The following is a 25000-nucleotide window of genomic DNA, read 5'->3' on the forward strand; positions in this document are numbered from 1 at the left end:
CTTTTGGAGAAAAAAAAACTAAAACAAAGCTAAACTAAACTAGCAAACGCCAAACTGAAATTGAAATACGAAAGAGTCAAAACGAAACAAAAAACTAATGACAAAATAATGCTAAACTGCAACAATAAGGTTGCATGCGGCGTTGAACCCAGTGAACCGGCGGTGACCCGCGGGCCAATAACAGCTCTCTGCCAGGACAGACAGACGGACGGACGCAGGGCAGCTGGACCTTGGCCAATCACAGCTCTCTGCCAGGACAGACAGACGCAGTGCAGCTGGACCGTGAATCACCACGCTGTGACATCACATCCCTGTCTTTTTCCTTTCTCTCGCTGGCTGTGTTCTCCTCTTTGTCAGTGTTTACATGCACAGCATGTGTCCTCCATCTCCTCAGAGGAGGAGGAGGAGGAGGAGAGGATGGATGGAGAAATGGGGGAGACGGAGGGGGGACGGAGGGGAGACAGAGGCTGCAGAGGAACATTTTGTTTGAGATGAAGACGCTTAACAGCTGTCCCCCGTTCACCCTGCGGAGACCATCCACTGTCCATATCTGTAGATCAAAATACACCAGTTCCAAAATGACTTTTTGTTATATCGATTTATACTGCACCGCATGGAAATAATTCATGGATATGGAGTCGAGAAGGGAATCGATAACTAATCAGAATCAGCAGAATTGCTTATCTTAACAATTCAAATGCACAACATCTCTGTGCATACGTCCATGTTAGTTCACTTATCTCAGGAACCGTCCGTCCGTCGGTCGATCCATCCGACCAACCGACTTCGACTAAATCCTTCTTGACATGCATTGAGAAGACCAGGCAGACTTTATCAGTTCCCATCCCTAATGGACTCAAAGCTCCTGCAGGCGTATTTTAGGCTGTACCATTTGTTAAATGTTAAAACAGTCCAACATCGTCAACATCTGTCAACTCCGTAATCCTGAAATGGCTTATATCAGTGTTTTTTGACCTTTTTTAATGTCAGGTCCATTATTTATTCAGCATTTCAGCCACAGACCACCATTTGATTAGATGTAGCCTCGTAGACCCAAGACTTAGAATATTTTGTTGTCGTTATAAGATTCTGTCCACAATTGCATGCTGTATTGACGTTGGTACCAGAGAGACAAGAGGCAAATGTTGATCAAAAATAATAAATGGACCCGTAAGGGTTGGTTTCATTTAACGCTCATTTCTATAAGGGTTAATTTGGTTACCAACTCTCCATCATTTAGCTGGGGACCACCTGGAACCCCCTCAAGGACCACCTGGAACCCCGTCAAGGACCACTGGGTTCCTCGGACCACATGAAAACCACTGGCTTATATAGAGGGTATGCATGTGACATCATCATATCCGGAAGTAATGCAGAAACGCGCGGCCTGAAGTAATGCGGCCTGAGTAGGCCTGTCCCCGACTAAGGATTTGTATAGTCGAAATGAATATGAATAAATTAGCTGACTGAACCCCCCCCCTGGTGTATTTTTTAGTGGTGCACCCACTCCAAGGAACAGCTTTGTCCCGGTCGGACTATGGGACTATGTTTAGAGTACCAATAGGGGGTGCTGTTGCACCACTCGCTTCAGACTGGTCTGATTTTATATAAATTCCGTTTTTATTAGCCGTTTTTTTGTGTTTTGTTTTTTTCAAGTGCCGTCCGTATCTGTTCCTTTCGCTGCTCTGGCTGGCTGTGCCTGTCAGTGTCCAGATGCCGGCCGCCCGGTGGTCGCGCTCCTCGGCTCGCACACAACACAACAACAAAGTTAACTTCGGGATAAAACGCCAATAAGCACTGTTCATGGACACGGACAATAACACTACCGGTAATGAGAGCAGCTGTCTAACTGCGGAGGAGGGAGGAAAATGACCAAGCAAGTGAAATCTATCCCACAGCCTAGTACTACAATGAGTGAGTGATGAGTTTGTGACACGATGTGCTGCGCGCCCGCAGAGCTGCCCTTCATGCAACAAGCGTTCTATAGCCTAAATGACAGATCCACATCGCGCATCTGCAGCCCCATGCGCGATGTGGATCTGTCATTTTATGGATCATGGAACGAACGTACCGGGGTATGCTGTTAGACTCTCTCTCTCTCTCTCGCTTCGTTCAGGCTTGAGTCATTAGCCAGATTGAGCACAGGAGGTGAGATTCTGGAGTCTATCAGGCCAGCGCACTGCGCAGCTATTTATTCAAGGCACGCACACACACCCCATTCACATTGGAGATTGATTAAAAACAGTCAGAAAGCATGTTCAAATGTGTTTATGTTAAATAAGCACCCACCAGGCCCCCACAGACCTAATGGAATGATCAAAAAGATTCTTTATTTTTTTTTGTGAACATCGACTGAGAGGTTGTCAGTCAACTGAGACCCGTTCCGATTGATTAGTCGACTATTCGACTAATCGAGGTCAGCGAGTGGCAAAAAACGACTTTCTGGCCTTGACAGCCCATACATCCAAACAAAAAAGTCCTATCTGATTGCATTAAACGACGTTAAACAATGTTAAACTCACTTTGCCACTCACTTTGCCAATCGATTTGCCACTCGATTTTCCATTCACTTTATGCATGCGCATACCCTCTATAGTCAAAAACTGCTTGGCAAAGGTCTTGTTAGTGATACACATGTTAGTGGCACATTATATCAGGAGCACATCTCCAGGGCTTACAGTTTGCTTTGCGTACACGGCACTGACGGCAGTTCCCACATCACGAGCCGTGGAGCAAAAGGCAACTCAGCGCGATCGAGGGCTATAAGACCCACGTGGAAAAACCCGAGGCCGGGGAGTCAAACTCTGGGATTTTGGGGGGAATGCTCTTCTAAAGTGGTCCAAATATTTAACAAGTGAAGTGGAATGTGGCAGCCGGGGAGGACCGCTGCCTCCAGCCAGTATAGGGAAGCGAAACATTGACCCCTCTCTCTACGGCACCGACAGTCAGCCACCCCACCTCCTCCTCCTCCTCCACCCCCCATGCTTCTCTCTCTACGGCACCGACAGTCAGCCACCCCACCTCCTCCTCCTCCTCCACCCCCCATGCTTCTCTCTCTACGGCACCGACAGTCAGCCACCCCACCTCCTCCTCCTCCACCCCCCATGCTTCTGCCATGCAGGCCAACCCCACCCTTCTCTTCCTCTCCTGAGGTAAATTACATGTTCCCCTTCATGTTTGCAGGGGGGATGTGGGGGCGGGGGGGAATGTCGCCGTCAGGCAGAAACCTTGTATATCCATATCTCATCTTTTTATGTTTTTTGTTTTTGTTTTAAATGAATGCCTTAACCCATTTTGACCTGAGATCAGATTCTAAAAATGTCTTCTACATCCTGACAGTTTTCTGAAAAAGCTATGTTTCTATGTCAGTGGTTCTTCGATTTTTCAAAAATAGCAGACCTACAAGCTCTTAGTGCGCCACTCGGTGGCGTGCTATGAGCTTGTAGATCTGCTATTTTTCAATAGTTAAAGCATAACATAATGCTAACACCAAAAGAGGTTCCCGCCCAAAATGCCTTAATGTAAGCTACAGTATACTTCAGCGTATGACGAGTGTTTTTGTACTTTTGTAAAAGTAATCAAAATAGCCGATCTACACATAGGCTCAATCTACAAGCTCACAATGCATCGCATTGTGGCACACTGCTGAGCTTATAGATCGGCTATTTTGAACCAAAGATGGACGTCTGGACATGGCTCCTACATGGACGGACGTACAAGCTTTCAGGAGGTATATCAAATGGACGGCTGGACATCCAGGCTCCTGAATGCTGTGCCGTGCTGTATGTAGAGTATCACATTCTGCTATTTTCATTTGGCTCTTTATTACTCCCAGTTGTTGGGTTAAACACAAAGACCCGAGAGGAGAGAGAGAGAGAGAGAGGGTCCTGACGCTGACGCTTCGTTCCCTGGAAGCACTTTGTTTGAGAGAAATGTCACAGTAGCTAAATCAAGACGAGCCGTGGCTATGGAAAACAGACGGACTACAGGGGAAGATGTAAGCGCGCGTGTGACTGTGTGTGACTGTGTGTGTGTGTGTGTGTGTGTGTGTGTGTGTGTGTGTGTGTGTGTGTGTGTGTGTGTGTTTGTGTGATGCGTGCGTGCGTATCGTGCAGGCATGTGCGTGTTTGTCCATTGCGGACTTGAGGCCAGAAGCGGTGCGTATAGCAGCCAGGGAGCATTATGGTAGATGTAGTCTCACCGGAGGAGATGCACCACGGACTGACTCCACATGTTTTAACAATCAGCGTTTGAGAGGACACGGCTTAAACCTGAAGACACTGAGGAAACCACACACACGCACGCACGTGTGCACGCACGCACACGCACGCACGCGCGCACACGCACAACCGGAACCAGTGAGTGGAAGTGTTAATGGGGCAATTGTTTCCAAGCCCCATCGGGTGGATAGATCTTGTCAGTGAGCTGTGTGTGTGTGTGTGTGTGTGTGTGTGTGTGTGTGTGTGTGTGTGTGTGTGTGTGTGTGTGTGTGTGTGTGTGTGTGTGTGTGTGTGTGTGTGTGTGTGTGTGTGTGTGTGTGTGTGTGTGTGTGTGTGTGTGTGTGTGTGTGTGTGTGTGTGTGTGTGTGTGTGTGTGTGTGTGTGTGCTCATGTGCGTGTGTGTGTGAAGCCGTTCCTCAGTCAAAGGTTTACCATGCTGTGAATAGACTATGGATGCTGTGCTGCATGTGTGTGTCTGTGACCCCGCATGCGCGCACACACACACACACACACACACACACACACACACACAGTCACACACACCTCTCTGATCTTAGGATGGGCTCTCAGTCAAACCTGCACTTGATGCTCCTCAGCCCCATGTGGGGAAGGACCAGTTCAACGCTGTAGGCGACATGCATGCACGTTGCAAAGTTCAACTGCAGTTCAGTGTGTGTGTGTGTGTGTGTGTGTGTGTGTGTGTGTGTGTGTGTGTGTGTGTGTGTGTGTGTGTGTGTGTGTGTGTGTGTGTGTGTGTGTGTTGTGTGTGTGTGTGTGTGTGTGTGTGTTTATGTCAGCCACTTCCAAGGGAGCGCTTTACACTCCCCTTACTCCATATTCATGGTCATTGAGGTTGAGTTTGCGTGTTACTGTATGTGTGTGTGTGTGTGTGCGTGCGTATGTGTGTGTGCGTGTGCGAGCGTGTGTGTGTGCGACTGTGTGCGTCTCCGGGAGGGATCCATGAGCACGGTGATGATTTGCGGGGGAGTGTCTGTGAGTGCTTGCTTCCTTCCGTAGAGCTCAGACAGACACTGAGGTCTCTCCTCAGGTGAAGGTCTCTCTCTCACAGGAAGACAAGATCTCATCACTGCACCTCTGGGTGCTGTCCTCCTCTCCTCTCCTCTCCTCTCCTCTCCTCGCCTCGCCTCTCCTGTAGACATAGCACACGAGTGCTATGTCTACATACTGTACAATACTATCTAAATTACAAAAGTTATGCCTTTGCATATACGCCAAAGATCGCTAGGGCAAGTGCTACGGGCCAAGATGGAGTCTGAAGACATGGGTTTTCAGACTACGGCGGAAGATTGGGAGTGTGGCTACTGGCTGCAGTTCTGATCGCAATGGGAAGTGCATTCCATTGTTTTGGAGCCAGAAGGGTTTGGGACGTGTGGAGCGTTGTCCCGGCGTTTTTAGTGAATGTTCTGCAAAGCCTCCCTGTGTTGGCTGATCTCAGCGCCCGGTCAGACTTTGAAGATGCCATATACCTTTGGTTGCTTTAAAGAAGACGTGAGAATTTTTGGCTGGTTGAAGACCAAGCGTGTTGCGGCATTCTGGATCAATTGGAGGGGCTTTTGCACACATGCCGGTAGGCACTGCTCTCCTCTGTCCTGTCCTCTCCTCTGTGATCATCTGCTTTGGGTTAGATGCTCTCATGAGGTGATGGACCAGCTCGGGTTGGTTAGATGCTCTCATAAGGTGATGGACCAGCTCGGGTTGGTTAGATGCTCTCATAAGGTGATGGACCAGCTCGGGTTGGTTTTGATGGACCAGCTCGGGTTGGTTTTGATGGACCAGCTCGGGTTGGTTTTGACGGACGTTCCTTCAGACGTCATTTTTACCGTGCCCTTTTCAGACGTCTGGGTTCATTTGTGCCGTTAGGCGTGCAGAGGCTTTGTTTTGTCTCCACCTGATTGATGGCATGCTCTCTCTCTCCTTTAACCACATTCAACCCGCCGTCACTGTATTGGCCATGACATTATAGACCAAATGAACCCTATAGGAGCACTGGTGGAACGTAAATAAGTACATTTACTCAAGTATACTCAATTATTGGGTGAGTACACATGCAGTGCTTTAAATGCAGACGAGGTCAGTCTGTTAACCGTGCGTGGATAGGACCGATCTATGACTGTGTGTTTGGAATACATGAAATGTAATGCAATCAAGACAACGTTTTTGACTGCTAGTTGTGTTTGCGTTTTTTTCTTGTCTTTTTCTTTTGTGTAAAGGTCATTACACACTGGCGAATTAGCGACGCGAATTAAAAATTCGACACCGGAGCGAACACCGGAGCGAACAAATAAAGAGCGAAAACGGTCGCATTTTCGCACATTCGCACATTCGCCACTGATGTGGAAGCTTGCATTGACTTCAATTGGTTTTAAAAAAAGGCGAATTATTCGCACGAATAATTCGCGTCGCTAATTCGCCAGTGTGTAATGACCTTTAGTCATGTGTATTTTGTATGCTTAATTGAAAAATCATTAAAAAAAAGAACTTTGATGACAAAAAAAAAAAAGATCAGACATTCGAACATGTAAACTGAGATGAGAATATTCAAACATATTCACCAAAACCAACTTACAGTTATAGTTGATTTAAAATGTATATGTGTGCATGCTCGTGCTCTGGACAAGTGACTTTTGTGCCCGGAAAAGTGAATGGAAATTTACTTGGCCTCAAAAATGTAATGTCAAGCCATGCAAGTACAACTTTCAATTTAGGAATTTAGCAGATGCTCTTAATCCAGAGCGGCTTACATTAAGCAAGAACAAAAAGCATGGCAATACATACATAATACATACACAACTGGAATATCTATATAATGAAACTATACATATAAACTATACATACTATACTATACTATACTATACTATTCGTATATACTATAAAGTGCTATGACTACATAAAATACAATTCAGTGCTGTCTACGTAAAATACATTTTGAATTCCGGATTTGTACTTGAGTATTTTTACATTGCAGTATTGATAGTACTTTCGCTTTAGTAAAACATTGTGAGTACTTTTTACACCACTCTGCCTAGTGCCTATACAGTATACAGTACAGGAGCAAAGTATTGGTGAGCCCAGAGTGGAGAGAAGAAGTGAGGTACATAGACAGGGGCAGTCAGACCATACACGCACGCACGCACACGTATACGCACGCACGCACGCACGCACGCACGCACGCACGCACGCACGCACGCACGCATGCACGCACGCACGCACGCACGCACGCACGCACGCACGCACGCACGCACGCACGCACATACAGTACATTCTCACTGCCATTAAACATGATCTGCCTATCTCTTTCCCCTTGCCTTTTCTCTCTCTCTCTCTCTCTCTCTCTCTCTCTCTCTCTCTCTCTCTTTCTCTCTCTCACACATATACTGTATGCACCACGCACACACGCACTCACACGCACGCACGCACTCGCACGCACACTCACACACTCTCATATAACATGTTGTTGTGACACTGGTATGTCACAGATCCTACCGGCGACACAGAACGTCAAGGCTGAAACCTAACCCTTATTAGGTGTGTGTGTGTGTGTGTGTGCGTGTGCATGCGTGTGTGTACGCGTGTGTGCGTCTACGATTTTGTATGTCACTGAGTGTTCATTTTCACACACAGGTCTTAACACACGCACACGCACACGCACACGCACAAACACACGCACACACACGCACACGCTCACACAAACACACGTTGTGACTTGTGCTCCAGTCTCCTTCGCGCTATAGCTGCTGTTTTTCTCATTAAATCGCTCCGCTCAATCCAGCTCCAGATCCGCTTGTCGTCGCCCGGCATCTCCCCGCACCGGGCTGCCACTCAGGGCCAATCACAGACACGCGTTCGGTCTACTGCGTCGACGGCCCAAACCCCTTAACCTTGGCAACGGGCCCCGTTCTGATCGCTGACAGGCCTTTCATGTCCCGAATATCTGAAGGTAGAACCAGGCGAGCGACACACCCTTCCCTATAATGTAAATCCCTGCCATGTGTCCCCTGCCATCATTTCATGTTTTTTTTAAACCCATTTTATGACGGGAACCCCTTTTGGTGTTTTTACTTAGCATTATGTTATGCTTTAGCTGTTGAAAAATACAGTAGGCACTTGGTGCCGCACTATGAGCTTGTAGATCTTTTTTTTTTTTTTTTTTTTTTTTTAATGTGGCACACAACATTTATCTCTGATTCTTTTTCTCAGATTGCGTTTTGGTCCCGTGGGTTACGTGGGAGGCATACTTTGGTTAGACATAGCATTGGTTAGACAGCATTTGTCCGACTGGATTAAGGTTGGTGAGGGGTGCGTTAAGACGACCGGATTAAGGTTGGTGAGGGGTGCGTTAAGACGACTGGATTAAGGTTGGTGAGGGGTGCGTAAAGACGACCGGATTAAGGTTGGTGAGGGGTGCGTTAAAACGACCGGATTAAGGTTGGTGAGGGGTGCGTTAAAACGACCGGATTAAGGTTGGTGAGGGGTGCGTTAAAACGACCGGATTAAGGTTGGTGAGGGGTGCGTTAAAACGACCGGATTAAGGTTGGTGAGGGGTGCGTTAAAACGACCGGATTAAGGTTGGTGAGGGGTGCGTTAAAACGACCGAATTAAGGTTGGTGAGGGGTGCGTTAACACGACCGGATTAAGGTTGGTGAGGGGTGCGTTAAGACGACCGGATTAAGGTTGGTGAGGGGTGCGTTAAGACGACCGGATTAAGGTTGGTGAGGGGTGCGTTAAAACGACCGGATTAAGGTTGGTAAGGGGTGCGTTAAAACGACCGGATTAAGGTTGGTGAGGGGTGCGTTAAGGGTTGGAAGAGGGTTAAGGTTAGGAGGTTAGGGTTAGGGTGAGGGTTTGAGATAGGTTGTCGTTATTGGACCAGTGGTTTGTCTAACCAGAAGCATGCACCTGGATTACGTGGCTAAATGACATAATAAAGCTATACTGTATAGACTGTATATGATGGATATGGATTATGAGCATTGACAGACTTCCTCTTTCCATGGTGCGAGTCCTTAACCTTCAGGCTGCATGCGGGCAGCCGCTCCCCTTTCAGCTCCCAGGATTCATCTCTTCCTCTAGACCCCTGGTCAGACCAGCGTCACACTGATGAGAACCAGTATATGCACAGTTTGCACGCGCAGGCCCGGCACCACATGAACCCCACACCGCTCATAAGACGCAATGGAAAAAGTGGACACTGCACTCGGCGTGTAAAAAGGCATCCCAATTGCTGCTGTTTTTTCTCCCAGTATATGGAGGAAGAATGCTTAGGATTTTCACCGTGATCTCTCACTCTTGAAATATTATATAATCCTTTCTGTTTCTGTTGAGTGTAAACAGGGACAGGGAGCGCTCTATGATCACGGCACCAGAGCCTCATCCGACCTCTTGCTAGTGCAGCTGCAGCCCGTCAAGCCTAATTTATGCAGAGAACGACCTGGAACAGCAGACCTCCAAGCTCACGTCAACGGTCGCATGCACAACGAGGTTGTGAGCTTAAAAGTTCAGGCTGTTCTCGGCACACAATACCGTTGTGGGGTGACGTCTCACTAGGAGAGTCTCACCAGCCAGCAACACACAAGAGGAGGTTGACTGAACTGAAACCAGCGCTCCCCAAAACATGCCCAAATATGGAGTCTATGCAGGTGTCAGAACATCATTGTGATGTCAGAACAGGCCAGCTCCATATATGGAGATGTATGGGTGTTCAGGTGTGATCAGTACAGTCTTTAGTGCCACTGCTGGTTCTAAAAAACGAAAACTATACTACTACCTTTTTCACTGACAAAAACTAAATGGAAACTACATGAAAACTAAGCTATGATGACTAAAACTAGGACTAAATATACTGACAATTTCGTCAACAAATAAAAACTAGACTAAAATGTTAGGAAGGGACTAGTGAACAAGAGATCCAGTATCCAGCATGCTGATCTACAAGCTCACAAAAGTGAAAGGCATCAAGGCCCGCCAAAATTCATTTTAGTCGACTAAATCAACTGTAGATTTAGTCGACTAAAACTAGACTCACACTAAAACATTCCAGGTGACAAAAATGTGACTGAAACTAAATGAAAACTATTCAAGAGACTATGGGCAGTATTGTGCGTGTCTTAAGTACCAGGTCTTATTACTTAATTCAATGCCATTTGGCTATTCTGAGTGGCCAAACAGCATTGACCACGCCTCCAGGTCTTAAGTTAAGTGATAAGACCTGGTACTTAAGACACACATAATACTGCCCTATATGACTAAAACTAAAATCAAAATTTGCTGCCAAAAACAACACTGCTGCACAACCGACGGACTCGACACCGGGCACTGCCCCCCCCTGTGGGGATGTGGAACGTGTGTGTAGAGAGACGTGCAGCACATGTATAGATAGATGAAACAGTCACCTGTGCTGATGTGATAGATGAAACAGTCACCTGTGCTGATGTGATAGATGAAACAGTCACCTGTGCTGATGTGATAGATGAAACAGTCACCTGTGCTGATGTGATAGATGAAACAGTCACCTGTGCTGATGTGATAGATGAAACAGTCACCTGTGCTGATGTGATGGATGAAACAGTCACCTGTGCTGATGTGATGGATGAAACAGTCACCTGTGCTGATGTGATAGATGAAACAGTCACCTGTGCTGATGTGATGGATGAAACAGTCACCTGTGCTGATGTGATAGATGAAACAGTCACCTGTGCTGATGTGATAGATGAAACAGTCACCTGTGCTGATGTGATAGATGAAACAGTCACCTGTGCTGATGTGAGAGATGAAACAGTCACCTGTGCTGATGTGAGAGATGAAACAGTCACCTGTGCTGATGTGATAGATGAAACAGTCACCTGTGCTGATGTGAGAGATGAAACAGTCACCTGTGCTGATGTGATAGATGAAACAGTCACCTGTGCTGATGTGATAGATGAAACAGTCACCTGTGCTGATGTGAGAGATGAAACAGTCACCTGTGCTGATGTGATAGATGAAACAGTCACCTGTGCTGATGTGATAGATGAAACAGTCACCTGTGCTGATGTGATAGATGAAACAGTCACCTGTGCTGATGTGATAGATGAAACAGTCACCTGTGCTGATGTGATAGATGGAACAGTCACCTGTGCTGATGTGAGAGATGAAACAGTCACCTGTGCTGATGTGATAGATGAAACAGTCACCTGTGCGGATGTGATAGATGAAACAGTCACCTGTGCTGATGTGATAGATGAAACAGTCACCTGTGCTGATGTGATAGATGAAACAGTCACCTGTGCTGATGTGCTTCCAGTCTCAATGTTTGTAAACACATAATTGGTCTATAATCCCTGCGATACGGAGAAGAAGATGAGTCACAGCGTGCATATTATCCTGTAATCAGGGGGTTGATACATGATGAGGAGAAGAGAGTGGTGGAAATTCTTCAAATTCAAACATCTGTCTGTATACATACAGTTGGGTGCCACCGATATTGTCCCTTATCATTTGACCCATTTAGGCCTGACCTCAAAATTTTTAAAAATCCTTCTAAATCCTCCAGTTTTCTGAAATAAATATTTTCACGATTTTTCAAAAATAGCAGACCTACAAGCTCGTAGCGCGCCACTCGGTGGCGCGCTATGAGCTTGTAGATCTGCTATTTTTCAATAGCTAAATTATAACAATGGGGGTTCCCGCCCAAAATGGGTTAACTGTCCTTTTGCGCAAACCTCAGCAAAAAGAAAAGGACAATATTGATGGCCTCCAACTGTAGATTGAAGAGTGACCGGACACGACTCGCTCACTGCATAACAAAATTAAGTAAAAACGTTTATAGACTGAGACTTAGGGGGAAAAAAAATCCTTTTATTTTATCATGCTCATAAAGTGCTCTGTGCTCAAAGTGCAATTAAAAAGCTAACGTTTCGGTCCTAAGACCTTCGTCAGTGCTATATATAGTGCTGTATACATAGATTGTACAGTATGAGGGCCTTGCTTGCTGAAAAGCGCAGGCAGATACTTTTTTAAAAGTATTTTTTATTATTTAATTGTTTAAAATATACATAATCAGTCTGTGATAACCATGAAGGTTTAAATTGTTATTGGTATAGAACTTGAAAATACACTCTTCTCCGTCCTGAATCATTTCCAGTAGAGACAGAAGCAGCGCGTGCGTGGGTGCGTGCGTGCGTGCGTGCGTGGCTGCGTGCGTGCGTGCATGTCCACTCCACATATGTTAATGCCTACGTCTGGCATTTAGACGTGTATAGGGATGTTTAACAATGCGGCAATTATTTAAATTTGAGTTTAATTTTCTTTACATTCTTTTATCGACTGTATCTTTCATTCAGGGGAAAGATTAACCCATTCAGGCCTGACGTCGAAATTTAAAAAAAAAAGTTTTCTAAATCATGACAATTTTCGGAAAGATTTGAGGCACATTTTAACGATTTTTCAAAAATAGCAGACCTACAAGTTCATAGCGCGCCACTCGGTGGCGCGCTATGAGCTTGTAGATCTGCTATTTTTCAATAGCTAAATTATAACAATGTTTAAAACACCAAAAGGGATTCCCGCCCCAAAATGGATTAATGGTTAATGTGGTTAAACGCTAACATGACATGGATGCGTTCCAGGTCTCAATGGATTAAGGATGAAAGCGTGAGATGGAGAGACAGGGAAAAGGAGATAGAGGAGAGTTTGGTCTCTTGAAAGAACTGGTAGAGTCAGGAAGTGATTAGGCCGCTACAATAACTCCAATAATGGTGATAGAGAAAGCATGTCCGCAGCCACAAGCAGTTAGCATCATAGAGCACCGTACAGTATGGTTCCTATTTCTGTGCGAGGCCAGAGAGCACGAGGAAGGAAGGAAGGAAGCGACTGGAGGGAGCATGGGAATGGCAGCGAGAGGGAGAGACAGACGGCAGATGAAGGTGAAGTGGTTTCGGGGGCCGTGTCGGGGGAAGCAGGTAGCACGGTTCAACGTTCACGCCCACAGGAACTATACAGTGTTATAAGTTGTTACTTAAAAAAGGGGTGATAAACCGTCGTCCCATCTGTGATATTCTGTTATATTGTAGCGTAAAATCGCCACGGACAGCCTCGTAAATCGTTGGGCTGGAACTGGAAGCAATGATTCATTGTCGCTGCTATAGCCTGCGTGACCCTTTGAGCTGCAGCCGCGTCTCCGACTCCACATGGACCCCCTATTAGCTCGTATAGCTTCACAGTGCTACCAGACCTAACCTCTCCATCGGCAGCACAGAGCCTTGCTCCCGTCATACTCACTCCCAGTCTTCCGCCGTGGTCTGAAAACCCACCTTTTCAGACTCCATCTTAGCCCGTAGCACTTGCACTAGCCTCGACTACCTTACAGGCTTATGCAAAGGCCCAACTTATGTAATTTAGATAGCTCTAATGATGTGACCATAATAGGGACACCAGGTTGTAAGTGGTTGAGGACCATCCACATCGAGGTACAATAACTATAAACATGTTGCTTTGCTCAGTTAATGCCAAGGGCGACTTTGATGACTTTTTATTGAGTAAGTTAGATCGCTAATTTCACCACTGTCTGGGTAGCTTTTGGTTGCTAGCGATCGATTAACCGGAAATGGTCCATCAGTGGAAAAGTGAGGAAGGTGTGCCAGGCTAGGCCAGGCCAGGCCAGGCCAGGCCAGGCCAGGCCAGACCAGGCCAGACCAGGCCAGGCAGTGAGGAACAGGTGGTCTGTCTGTCTGGACTGGACTCTGGAGGAAATATCCCTGGCAGAAAGGCAGGGCGTTTTGGGAGAGAGACTGAGAGAGTGCAGTCCGCCTTTGAAATGACCCTATAAAGTGGCAGCTTGTTCAACAAACATAGCACATAATCCCGTACATGACTACATGCTGCATCGTTTGTCATCTTGTGTTTGCTCCTTCAATTAATCTCCCATGGCACTTTGTAATCCATTCCTTCCCGTCAGAATGTGTGTTCACTGTTCACTCGCCACACCTGTCGAGGGCCAGATGTGCTGACAGTGTGCCATCCGCGAGGCACTGCATGAACATCTGGAACTCCCCCCCCCCCCCCCCCCCCCCAAAGACACACATACTGTACACACTCGGTGCCAACACACACACACACACACACACACGCACACACACGCTCTCTCTCTTTCTCTCTCTCTCTCTCTCCTGGGCCTGCTGTGCCAGCCGACATGTTTTGTGATGTTGGTCCATTCTCTGGTCGTTCGTGTCGTTCCCACACATGAGGGAGACGTACGTGTATGTGGTGCTGCAGGGTGGGTTTAACGTAGCGTGTCTCTGTTTGTTGTTCCAGGACCTCCAGGAAAGCGAGGGAGGATGGGAAGACGAGGAGATCCCGGTAAGAGACACGTCCCCCATTACGTCTGCTTACTGTACTGTTTGTTCTCTCGCCGTTACTCTGTCCTCTGCACGTTCCCTCCAGTCTCTCTGTTCTTTCATATGCTGTACGTCTCCTCTCTCCATCCCTCTCTCTATGTATCTCTCTCTCTCTCTCTCTCTCTCTCTCTCTCTCTCTCTCTCTCTCTCTCTCTCTCTCTCTGTGAGTGTCTCTTATCCTCTGTCTCTGTATTTCTTGTCCTTTGTCCACACACTGTCTGCTCTCTCCATCCTTCTCTCTCTATGTCTCTCTCTATTTCTTTCTCTCCCCCTCTCTGATTGTTTGTCTGTCTGTCTGTCTGTCTGTCTGTCTGTCTGTCTGTCTGTCTGTCTGTCTGTCTGTCTGTCTGTCTGTCTGTCTGTCTGTCTGTCTGTCTGTCTGTCTGTCTGTCTGTCTGTCTGTCTGTCTGTCTGTCTGTCTGTCTGTCTGTCTGTCTGTCTGATTGATTGATTGATTGATTGATTGATTTGTAATTTGGTAAAAGAAAGTTAGTTAGTTAACTTCAACACAATACAATTCCAACTACTGTACATACAAAGTGTCATGAAACACTTATTTCCAATGTGGTCCTGAAGAATAAATAATAAGTCGCACGCAGCCCGTCACATGAACTCACCACAGACCAAAAAACGCTGAAAACCTAAAAATAACCTAAAATCCAGCAAGGATTCTGCCCTCCCTCTAAAATCCCTGCAACAAATAAACACCGAACCATGAATACACCATTTAAAAGTGCATCACTATCCCGTAGCGTGGCTTATTCCATAACAGTATTCTCCCACTGTTTTCAAAGAAAGGTTTAGATTCAGACTGCCTGACAAAAAGACATATAAAGGAAGGTTTAGATTCAGACTGCCTGACAAAAATACATATAAAGGAAGGTTTAGATTCAGACTGCCTGACACAAAGACATAATATGTCTTTTTAGACTCAAAGGTTCTGGCAAGAGTTCTTACAACTATATTATAGTTGTAAGAACTCTTGCCAGAACCTTTGAGTCTATTATGTTATTATTTAATGTCCGTTTTCTGAAATAAAAAAAACTATGTTTCTGTATCAGTGGTTCTCAAACTATTTCATGTCAAGGACCACAAAAATGATATGTTAATTGACCGCAGACCCCCATCTGAAAATATGTTGTTCCAGTGACGTCCCAGAAGCAAAGGTTATCAGTTAAAAACGTTCACTGGGAAAGAATATATATTCAAAGATTTGCACGATTTTGTAAAAAATAGGCAGATCTACAAGCTCATAGGAGCGTGCTCTGCACTCAGTGCTGCACTATGAGCTTGTAGATCTGCTATTTTTCAATAGCTATAAAGTATAACATAATGCTTAAAACACCAAAAGGTGTTCCCGTCCAGAATGCAGGGTTAATCCACGGCACACCTGAATCACAACATTACTTTAGCACGTTACCTGTATTTGGTATTACGGACGGTACGTAAACATGTGTAAATCTTTCCCCCTAAGATCCAGTATATGTCCATTATAGGACCGATTGAAAATGACTTTATATCTGATCTTTAACCACTTCAACCCAGCATCCCTATTCTGGGGCGGAACATTCGCCAAAAATAGCAGATCTACAAGCTTATATTTTGGCCAAGAGATTTGAGATCGAAAAAAGGACGCACCGAGTACAGTGCAACTCAGGTCCGATTTATGAAGTATTCTCACTATTCCGAGGCACCCCTTGGACTTGCGTCACAGCACCCTTAGGGTGCCACGTATGGAACCCACTTTGAAAACCCCTGCTGCGACATTCTAAACCATATGCCGTGTGGAACGTTCAGAAGTTAGCTTAGCGCCGACTCAGCCCTGTTCGAGTTGCGAGAGCGTTTCCCCATCCCCCCCCCCCCCCCCCCCCCGCCCGGTCAGGATGTGGTGGAGGTCCTGGTAGGATCAGGTGAAGTCACTGTGACTCAGTGAGCCACATGGTGGGATGATGGTGAATGCAGACCCTCCTCTCTGTCCCTCCATGTCTGTTCCATCGTAGCGCCATCCCCTGGCTGGCCATGTGGTTCAGTGCTACTGCTAACCTCGCCCATATGTTAGCCGCTCCCGCTGAGCTGCAGACATCGCTATCCGCTGTTATTGGGTTGCATTTCTTTCATTTTATTTATTCGGTTTGTTTTTCTTATCAGGACCACAAAACACTAAGCAATGCCCTGAGATGACCACATGAACCCCAAGCAGCGTCTATATTCTGGGAACGTCAAAATAGACATAGAAAAGTTTGCTGAAAAGGGCGAACATTTGTGTGAAAATAGCATATCTACAGTACAAGCTTGAAGATATTAGAGAGAAGAGAGGTGAGGGACAAAAGGAGTCCCAAATCTAGTCACCTGGGGGTCCCTGGGCAGAGACGTACAGTGGTTTTAGTCTAGTCACCTGGGGGACCCTGGACAGAGACATACAGTGGTTTTCAACCCGTATCAAGGTCCATTCTTTATTGGGCATCTGAGTCACGGACCAGTCGGACCACCATTTAGCCTCTCAGACCCCAACACGTAATAATATTTTGTTGTTGTTGGATAAGATTTTGTCCACAATTTCCATGCTGTATTGATGTTGGTACCATTTGGAGAGATAATAGGCATTGATGGCGTTGATGAGAATAACAATTCTTCTACATTCTCTAATAATTAGAGAATAATTAGAGAACACAATTATTGTGTAGACTTCTTGTAAATTAACCGTCTTCCCGCCACAAACGAGGGTGTAAATTAGTACCCTAGCCCACCAAACCGGAGATTCTCATTCCATTCTCATCCATTACCAACTCTAGCTGGGGACCACCTGGAACCCCCTCAAGGACCACTGGAGGTCCCCAGACCACTGGTTGAGAACCATGCACTGGTATATAGTACACATGCTAATGAAAAATAAGTAACGATGTTAATGTAAAATGCTCAAGGTTGCCTGCAATGTTTCAAGAGAGGTGAGGGATAAAAAGCAGTCCCAAGTATATTCTGAATAAAGTGGATTCTGATTCAGCGTTAAACTTCAGGGAGCCTGTCTGACTCACCTTTGTGTCAAATGTTTTTTTATTTATAAGTGTTTAGTCTCTCCCGTGTGTTCCCCGCGGTCTGAGAGTAATGGATGATACTATCAAGGAGGATGTGTGTAAGCATAGCAGGCTGTGATTCATGGGTCTGGTCTGGAGCGTTTAAAGAGATGAGGAGGTCTCCTCCGCCTCTGTTGACTAAACACAGCATCACCGTTAAGCTTTATGAGAAGCAGAAAGTCATAGCTGTGCCGTGCTATACCAGAACTTACAGTTACAAGAGAGACAGAGATTCCCATCCATTCATTATTGGCCTGCATACAGTCGCTGACACAACGAAACACCCAGGCTATCTAAAGCCTGATGTAAATTTAGATGCAGGCCATTGTCGCGAGCCAAAAACAGCAGTTGGACGCGAGCTTGTCGATCGGCTGTTCCCGGTTGGCCGACGTAATGCACAACTTACTGTATAAGCGAGTATAAATCGGGGCATACGGCAGTGATTGCAGAGAGAGCACAGAACTCGATCCTCCCAGAGCATGTTTTCTTTGGGAGAGATTTTCCTTCCAGCTAAATCACTTCAAAGTGATTTTCACTGGATTGAAACTAAAGCAGCATTTACTGTACCAGAGCGGTGCCCGTTGGAGCCTCTGCAGCGGAGCCCGTTGGAGCCTCTGCACAAGTGCCCGTTGGAGCCTCTACAGCGGTGCCCGTTGGAGCCTCTGCAGCGGTGCCCGTTGGAGCCTCTATAGCGGTGCCCGTTGGAGCCTCTATAGCGGTGCCCGTTGGAGCCTCTGCAGCGGTGCCCGTTGGAGCCTCTATAGCGGTGCCCGTTGGAGCCTCTACAGCGGTGCCCGTTGGAGCCTCTGCAGCGGTGCCCGTTGGAGCCTCTACAGCGGTGCCCGTTGGAGCCTCTACAGCGGTGCCCGTTGGAGCCTCTACAGCGGTGCCCGTTGGAGCCTCTGCAGCGGAGCCCGTTGGAGCCTCTACAGCGGTGCCCGTTGGAGCCTCTGCAGCGGAGCCCGTTGGAGCCTCTACAGCGGTGCCCGTTGGAGCCTCTACAGCGGTGCCCGTTGGAGCCTCTACAGCGGAGCCCGTTGGAGCCTCTGCAGCGGTGCCCGTTGGAGCCTCTGCAGCGGTGCCCGTTGGAGCCTCTGCACAAGTGCCCGTTGGAGCCTCTACAGCGGTGCCCGTTGGAGCCTCTGCAGCGGTGCCCGTTGGAGCCTCTATAGCGGTGCCCGTTGGAGCCTCTATAGCGGTGCCCGTTGGAGCCTCTCTAGCGGTGCCCGTTGGAGCCTCTACAGCGGTGCCCGTTGGAGCCTCTACAGCGGTGCCCGTTGGAGCCTCTACAGCGGTGCCCGTTGGAGCCTCTGCAGCGGAGCCCGTTGGAGCCTCTACAGCGGTGCCCGTTGGAGCCTCTACAGCGGAGCCCGTTGGAGCCTCTACAGCGGAGCCCGTTGGAGCCTCTACAGCGGAGCCCGTTGGAGCCTCTGCAGCGGTGCCCGTTGGAGCCTCTGCAGCGGTGCCCGTTGGAGCCTCTGCAGCGGTGCCCGTTGGAGCCTCTACAGCGGTGCCCGTTGGAGCCTCTACAGCGGTGCCCGTTGGAGCCTCTATAGCGGTGCCCGTTGGAGCCTCTGCAGCGGTGCCCGTTGGAGCCTCTACAGCGGTGCCCGTTGGAGCCTCTACAGCGGTGCCCGTTGGAGCCTCTGCAGCGGTGCCCGTTGGAGCCTCTACAGCGGAGCCCGTTGGAGCCTCTGCAGCGGAGCCCGTTGGAGCCTCTGCAGCGGAGCCCGTTGGAGCCTCTACAGCGGTGCCCGTTGGAGCCTCTACAGCGGAGCCCGTTGGAGCCTCTGCAGCGGAGCCCGTTGGAGCCTCTGCAGCGGAGCCCGTTGGAGCCTCTACAGCGGTGCCCGTGCCGGTTGGAGCCTCTGCAGCGGAGCCCGTTGGAGCCTCTGCAGCGGTGCCCGTTGGAGCCTCTGCAGCGGAGCCCGTTGGAGCCTCTGCAGCGGTGCCCGTTGGAGCCTCTGCAGCGGAGCCCGTTGGAGCCTCTACAGCGGTGCCCGTTGGAGCCTCTGCAGCGGAGCCCGTTGGAGCCTCTGCAGCGGTGCCCGTTGGAGCCTCTACAGTGGTGCCCGTTGGAGCCTCTGCAGCGGTGCCCGTTGGAGCCTCTACAGCGGAGCCCGTTGGGCACTGGCCTACTTGGAACGATGCAAGTTGGAAATGCATGCACCACCCTGCAGATATTATGTACGTGTCCCTTTTAAGCCCATTTATGGAGTTCTTTGTCAGGCATGCCCAAATATGGAGTCTATGCAGACGTCAGAATGATGTCAGAACAGGCCAGCTCCATATATGGAGGGGCCCTGTCCAGAGCCTGGGTAGAGGCCTTTTTGGGGGCGGTTCTGGACAACCGTGGGTCCGACCGACTCGACACCGGCCACTGCACCCCCTGTGGTGGGGTGGAGCGCGTGTGTCGAATTTGTCGGTGGGGCGACCAGTTCTCGAGTTACGTGGATTACACACAGACAGAGACACTATCTATCTATACATGATGTATAGATACGTACGTAGATAGTGATGCAGGGTTTGTGTGGAACCATCCTGGGCCCCCCGACTTCCTCCATCATTGCTTCTTCTGATGAACTCTCTCTCCTCCATATTATTGTATATCCACATCACTTTATGCCGTATGTCTCCCCATCCCCTACGTACTGTATCTTTCACAACGTTTATCAGCATAGATTGGAACTGAAAGCCCATCCGAGCTCTCTCTCTCTCTCTGTATCTGTCAGGAGAACATCACGACAGCTAAATGACAATGTTTTGCATCAGGGCCTGTAAGTCTTTCCAGCCGCCTGGTGTTCGCAGAGAGGGCCGTGGGATCAAAAGAAACGACCGCCGCCCGCGTGTGTCTCTCTGTTGCCGAGGTTGTCTTGATGCTCGTTGCTGTGTGTCTGAGGGTCTGGGGTCTGGGGTCTGGGCGATGTGGTTCTGTTTAGCTCTCCTCTCTTGTTGTTTAGTTTCATGTCCTAACGATGCGGCCTTGCTTACAGTGGGGGGGGTGGTGGGGTGGCATGGAGTGGCTGTTAGTTGTTGCGCCATCATGCTCCGTTTGGCAGGACAACTTGACAACAAACAGCAGAGACTTATGAATACCGCTCGTCTCTGAGGAGACGAGAGAAGTGGAGAGAACTGAGGACAGGAATTAGTTACCAGGACAGTTGTTGGGGAGTGATCAGAGCATCTTCTCTCCTCTCCTCTCCTCTCCTCTCCTCTCCTCTCCTCTCCTCTCCTCTCCTCTCCTCTCCTCTCCTATATATTTTTTTCCCCTCTCACCCATACCCCCTCTCTCTCTCTCTGCATCTTTTTTCGTACCCCCCACAGTCTTTTTTGTTCTTTTCCACAAACACACACACACACTCGCAAACACACACACACACACACACGCACACTCGCAAACACATGCGTGCATGTGTGCGTGCGTGCGCGTGTTTACCTAGCTGTCTGGCCCAGTGGCTCTTCATCCCAGCGTCTAGACGCCACTAAACCTGATTGACTCCTCAGTCGTCTCTCATGCCTCATAAACCCCCGACACCTCCGTCTCTCCTCCTCTCCTCGTCTAACTCCTGTTTCGCTTGTCTGTCAAACGGGTTAACTCAGAAAAGGTTCATAGAGGTTCTGGTCACGCCGACTGGGCTCGGTGCGTGCGTGCGTGCGTGCGTGCGTGCGTGCGTGCGTGCGTGCGTGCGTGCGTGCGTGTGTGGACGTGTGGCTGCGTACGCATGTGTTTATACAATAACAGCACACCACAAATATCCCCAAGAGGAATCTGCTTCCAATCTTTGATTGAATCTGTTTAGATGACTCTGTTTTCCTCCATGCTGATTACCGTGCTGCGTTGCCGTACGACGGTATTGGCTCGTTGTGTGTGCGACCAATGGGAGCGCGCGTGCCACGGGCTTCGTGATGATTGGTTTAAAACCTGGATCAACACAAGCCGACCGCAAACATAAAGGCGCCTAATGTAAAACTGATCTTATATTAAATTCATAAGGGTTCAGGATGGCAGATTATTAGTGCCGGGGGGGCGGGTGGGCGGGGCAGGGGGGCTTTTCATTTTTGTAACATTCCATGTTACGCATTTAGATCCAACATGATACAGTAATGTAAGAAGGTTTTTGTTTTAGAGACCGAGACCAAGAGCTGATTTACCTTTGATCAATATTATGGTGCTTGGTTATAGACAGAGATGTATGAAAAAGCAGAATTCAATTTCTGCTTTGCCCAAGATCAGCATCGTGAGTGTTTTGAATTTCCGATCAGATCTGAGAGTTTTGCCCCGAGAGGTTCCTTCCTCTAATGTTTTACAGGGACCCTAGTCGGGCATCCCTTTCATTTTCTCTTAAGCCTCCCTGTTTGTCCTCTAACTATACGGTCCAATATCTTTCACGAAGAACAGAATCTCTGCGCAAGCTCACGTCTTAATGCGAAACATGATCCGTTTCCCATGCAGGAGTCTGTCGGAACATGCGTGTATCTGTTTGTCATAACGGTTCCACCGCAGCATCCATTGGCAATGACCCTAATGAGCTTCACTCTGTACTGTATTTATATGGTTAATTACTGCCATCATGGAACAGACCACATGACATGTACAGTACACGCAGCGTGGAAAGCAACTAAGTACATTCACTTAACAGTGGCTCAGCGGTATAGAGTGGCCGGATGTGGCCACCGCAGTGTTCCCAGTTCGAACCCTGCGGGCTCCCCCAGAGTTAGTGTCGATGTGTCCTTATGAGCAAGACGCCGAACACCCTAATCGCTCCCCATGTGCAAGTTGGTGCCTTGCATGGTTTCCACCGCCATCGGTGTGTGAATGTATGTGTGTACTGTATGTGAAAACGTACATTTTGACTATTATTACAAAACATACATTTAACCACTTCAGTCCTATACATTTCGCCCCCCCCCCCCCATTTGAAAAAGCTCACTGAGAGCTTGTAGATCTGCTATTTTCAAAAGATTGTTTCATTTGAAAACGTGTGAAATGGGACACTCTGCATAATGAGTAGACTTTTAGTCATAACGGAGTCGTTCTGACTATTGATAAGTAGCCTTGCCGAGCCATGAGGCCCATAGGGGCAGGAGCCTATCTCCTGTTTCTGTAGCGTGAGGCAGCTTGATGTACAAGTACACCCCCTGGACATGACGCTAGTCGCAGGGACTTACCCCCAATCCAACCCTTGATGCTGAGTGTCAAGCAGGGAGGCACTGGGTCCCATTTTTAGAGTCTTTGGTATGACCCGGCCGGGGATCGAACCTCGACCTCCCAGTCTCAGGGCGGACACTCTAACCACAAGGCCACTGAGCTGGTGATTCTGACTATTGATACTGTGACTTAACCGTTTGACCGCTACCATTATTCAATCCCTCCGCCGCGTCCTGCCAGGGTTTTACCACGCGTGACACTTACTTTGAAGAGCCAAATATCCGTAATCGCATTTTACTATGAAACCATTCCGTGTGTGTTGACGAAGCTGGTGCTTGTTCTCTCGGTCGGTGGTGGAAAAAGTGGACCGCGAGTATCACAGCGCCTGCTACAGACCATTGAAAACGGTTGTCTGAGACAAAGCGACCCCTGCAATGTCGCTTCTGGAGATAAAGCCGTCTGAAAACAGAGCAGGCAATGTAAGTGGATGCGCGCGCATCTTCAAAATGGCCACGGCCATTGGCTCAGAAGCATAACAGAGCTAACGAAGGGTAGCTTTTAATACGATCGTATTAAAACATGCATTAAATAATACGGGTGTGGCGCCGTACGCTATTCTACGTGTCTATGTTCCTGGCAGGCCTCATGTTGTATGTTAAGTAAAACATTCAAGTACGGCCTGGGCCATGGCTCAGTGGTCCAGGCACCTTGGCTGGTAATCCAGTCTGGCAGTGTGCCGCGGGTTCGACTCCCGATCCCGACGGCCTTTGCTGCATGTCTTCCCCCCCCATATCTCTCCCCATTTCCTGTCAGCCTACTGTCTGTCCCTCCATAAAATATATAAAAATAAAGGCGAAAGCCACAAAAAAACAACATTCAAGTACTTTTTCCACCACTGAACATATAGCTAACTCTCACATGTAACATCCTTTTCAAGTGTGGCAACAATAACACTAACATTTCAGAGAACACCACTGTGTACGTTTCTTCCACTAGGCTGTACAAACCATACCAACAACATACAAGTGGTATACGTAAAAAAAGTTCCACAATGTTTGATTGTGTGTCTTTTTTCTGTTTTGTGTTCCAGGTGCTCCTGTAAGTACAGTCTCATCACATCCAGGTGTAGTATATATGGACATTAGCTCATAAAAACTGTTACACATCATATTGTACATGCACTGCCTGACATCTCCTTCAGCCTGTTCTCGTGCAACAGGTAAGCAAATCAGAGGTGTATTGGGACTTGGAGTGCATATGCACACACACACGCACACACGCGCACACACACACACACACACACACACACACACACACACACACACACACACACACACACACACACACGCACACGCACACGCTGCTGCAGGAAACATTAGCTCTTGCTTGATCATATAGAACAGAGCTCAACAAGGGAACACAGAAGAGAAGGTCAGATGTGTGTGGGCGTGCACACACACATTGTGCACGTGTGTTTTCTGTCGACGGAGTGCTAACCTGTCTGACGTTTTGACCTTAATGCTCTCTAACCTTCACCAGGGCAAAGCTGGACGAGACGGATACCCGGTAAATTTGATTTGTAATTCACCCTGTCTGTCACTCTCCTCCGATTCACCCAATCAGAATCCCTGTTTTCTCCTGTGAAAACTCTTCCTCTTTCTTTCTTCAGAAGCTACAGTATCTCTCAGGCCTTTATCTGTTTTCCTTATTCCCCTTTTAGCATGTCCTTAACGTCGATGCTTGTCAGCTTCCTCCTGTCCTGTCCCTTCACCCTGCCGTCCTGTCAGCTTCCTCCTGTCCTGTCCCTTCACCCTGCCGTCCTGTCCTGTCCCTTCACCCTGCCGTCCTGTCCTGTCCCTTCACCCTGCCGTCCTGTCCTGTCCCTTCACCCTGCCGTCCTGTCCTGTCCTGTCCCTTCACCCTGCCGTCCTGTCCTGTCCCTTCACCCTGCCCTCCTGTCCTGTCCCTTCACCCTGCCGTCCTGTCCTGTCCCTTCACCCTGCCGTCCTGTCCTGTCCCTTCACCCTGCCGTCCTGTCCCTTCACCCTGCCGTCCTGTCCTGTCCCTTCACCCTGCCCTCCTGTCCTGTCCCTTCACCCTGCCGTCCTGTCCCTTCACCCTGCCGTCCTGTCCTGTCCCTTCACCCTGCCCTCCTGTCCTGTCCCTTCA

The 25000-nt window shown here is 48.3% G+C and overlaps 1 protein-coding gene across 1 annotated transcript in view; it reads left to right on the forward strand.

Moving 5' to 3' along the window:
* LOC306926089 (uncharacterized protein) overlaps positions 1-25000 on the forward strand; it is a 257755-nt gene that overhangs the window by 165320 nt on the left and 67435 nt on the right. The window contains exons 3-4 of the mRNA XM_079505347.1: positions 14529-14584; positions 24371-24397. Of these exons, the coding sequence (XP_079361473.1) occupies positions 14529-14584; positions 24371-24397 (83 nt within the window). The remainder of the gene's footprint in view (positions 1-14528; positions 14585-24370; positions 24398-25000) is intronic.

Source organism: Electrona antarctica, assembly GCF_951216825.1.
Source record: "Electrona antarctica genome assembly, chromosome: 1".
In the NCBI taxonomy this organism is placed as follows: Eukaryota; Metazoa; Chordata; class Actinopteri; order Myctophiformes; family Myctophidae; genus Electrona; species Electrona antarctica.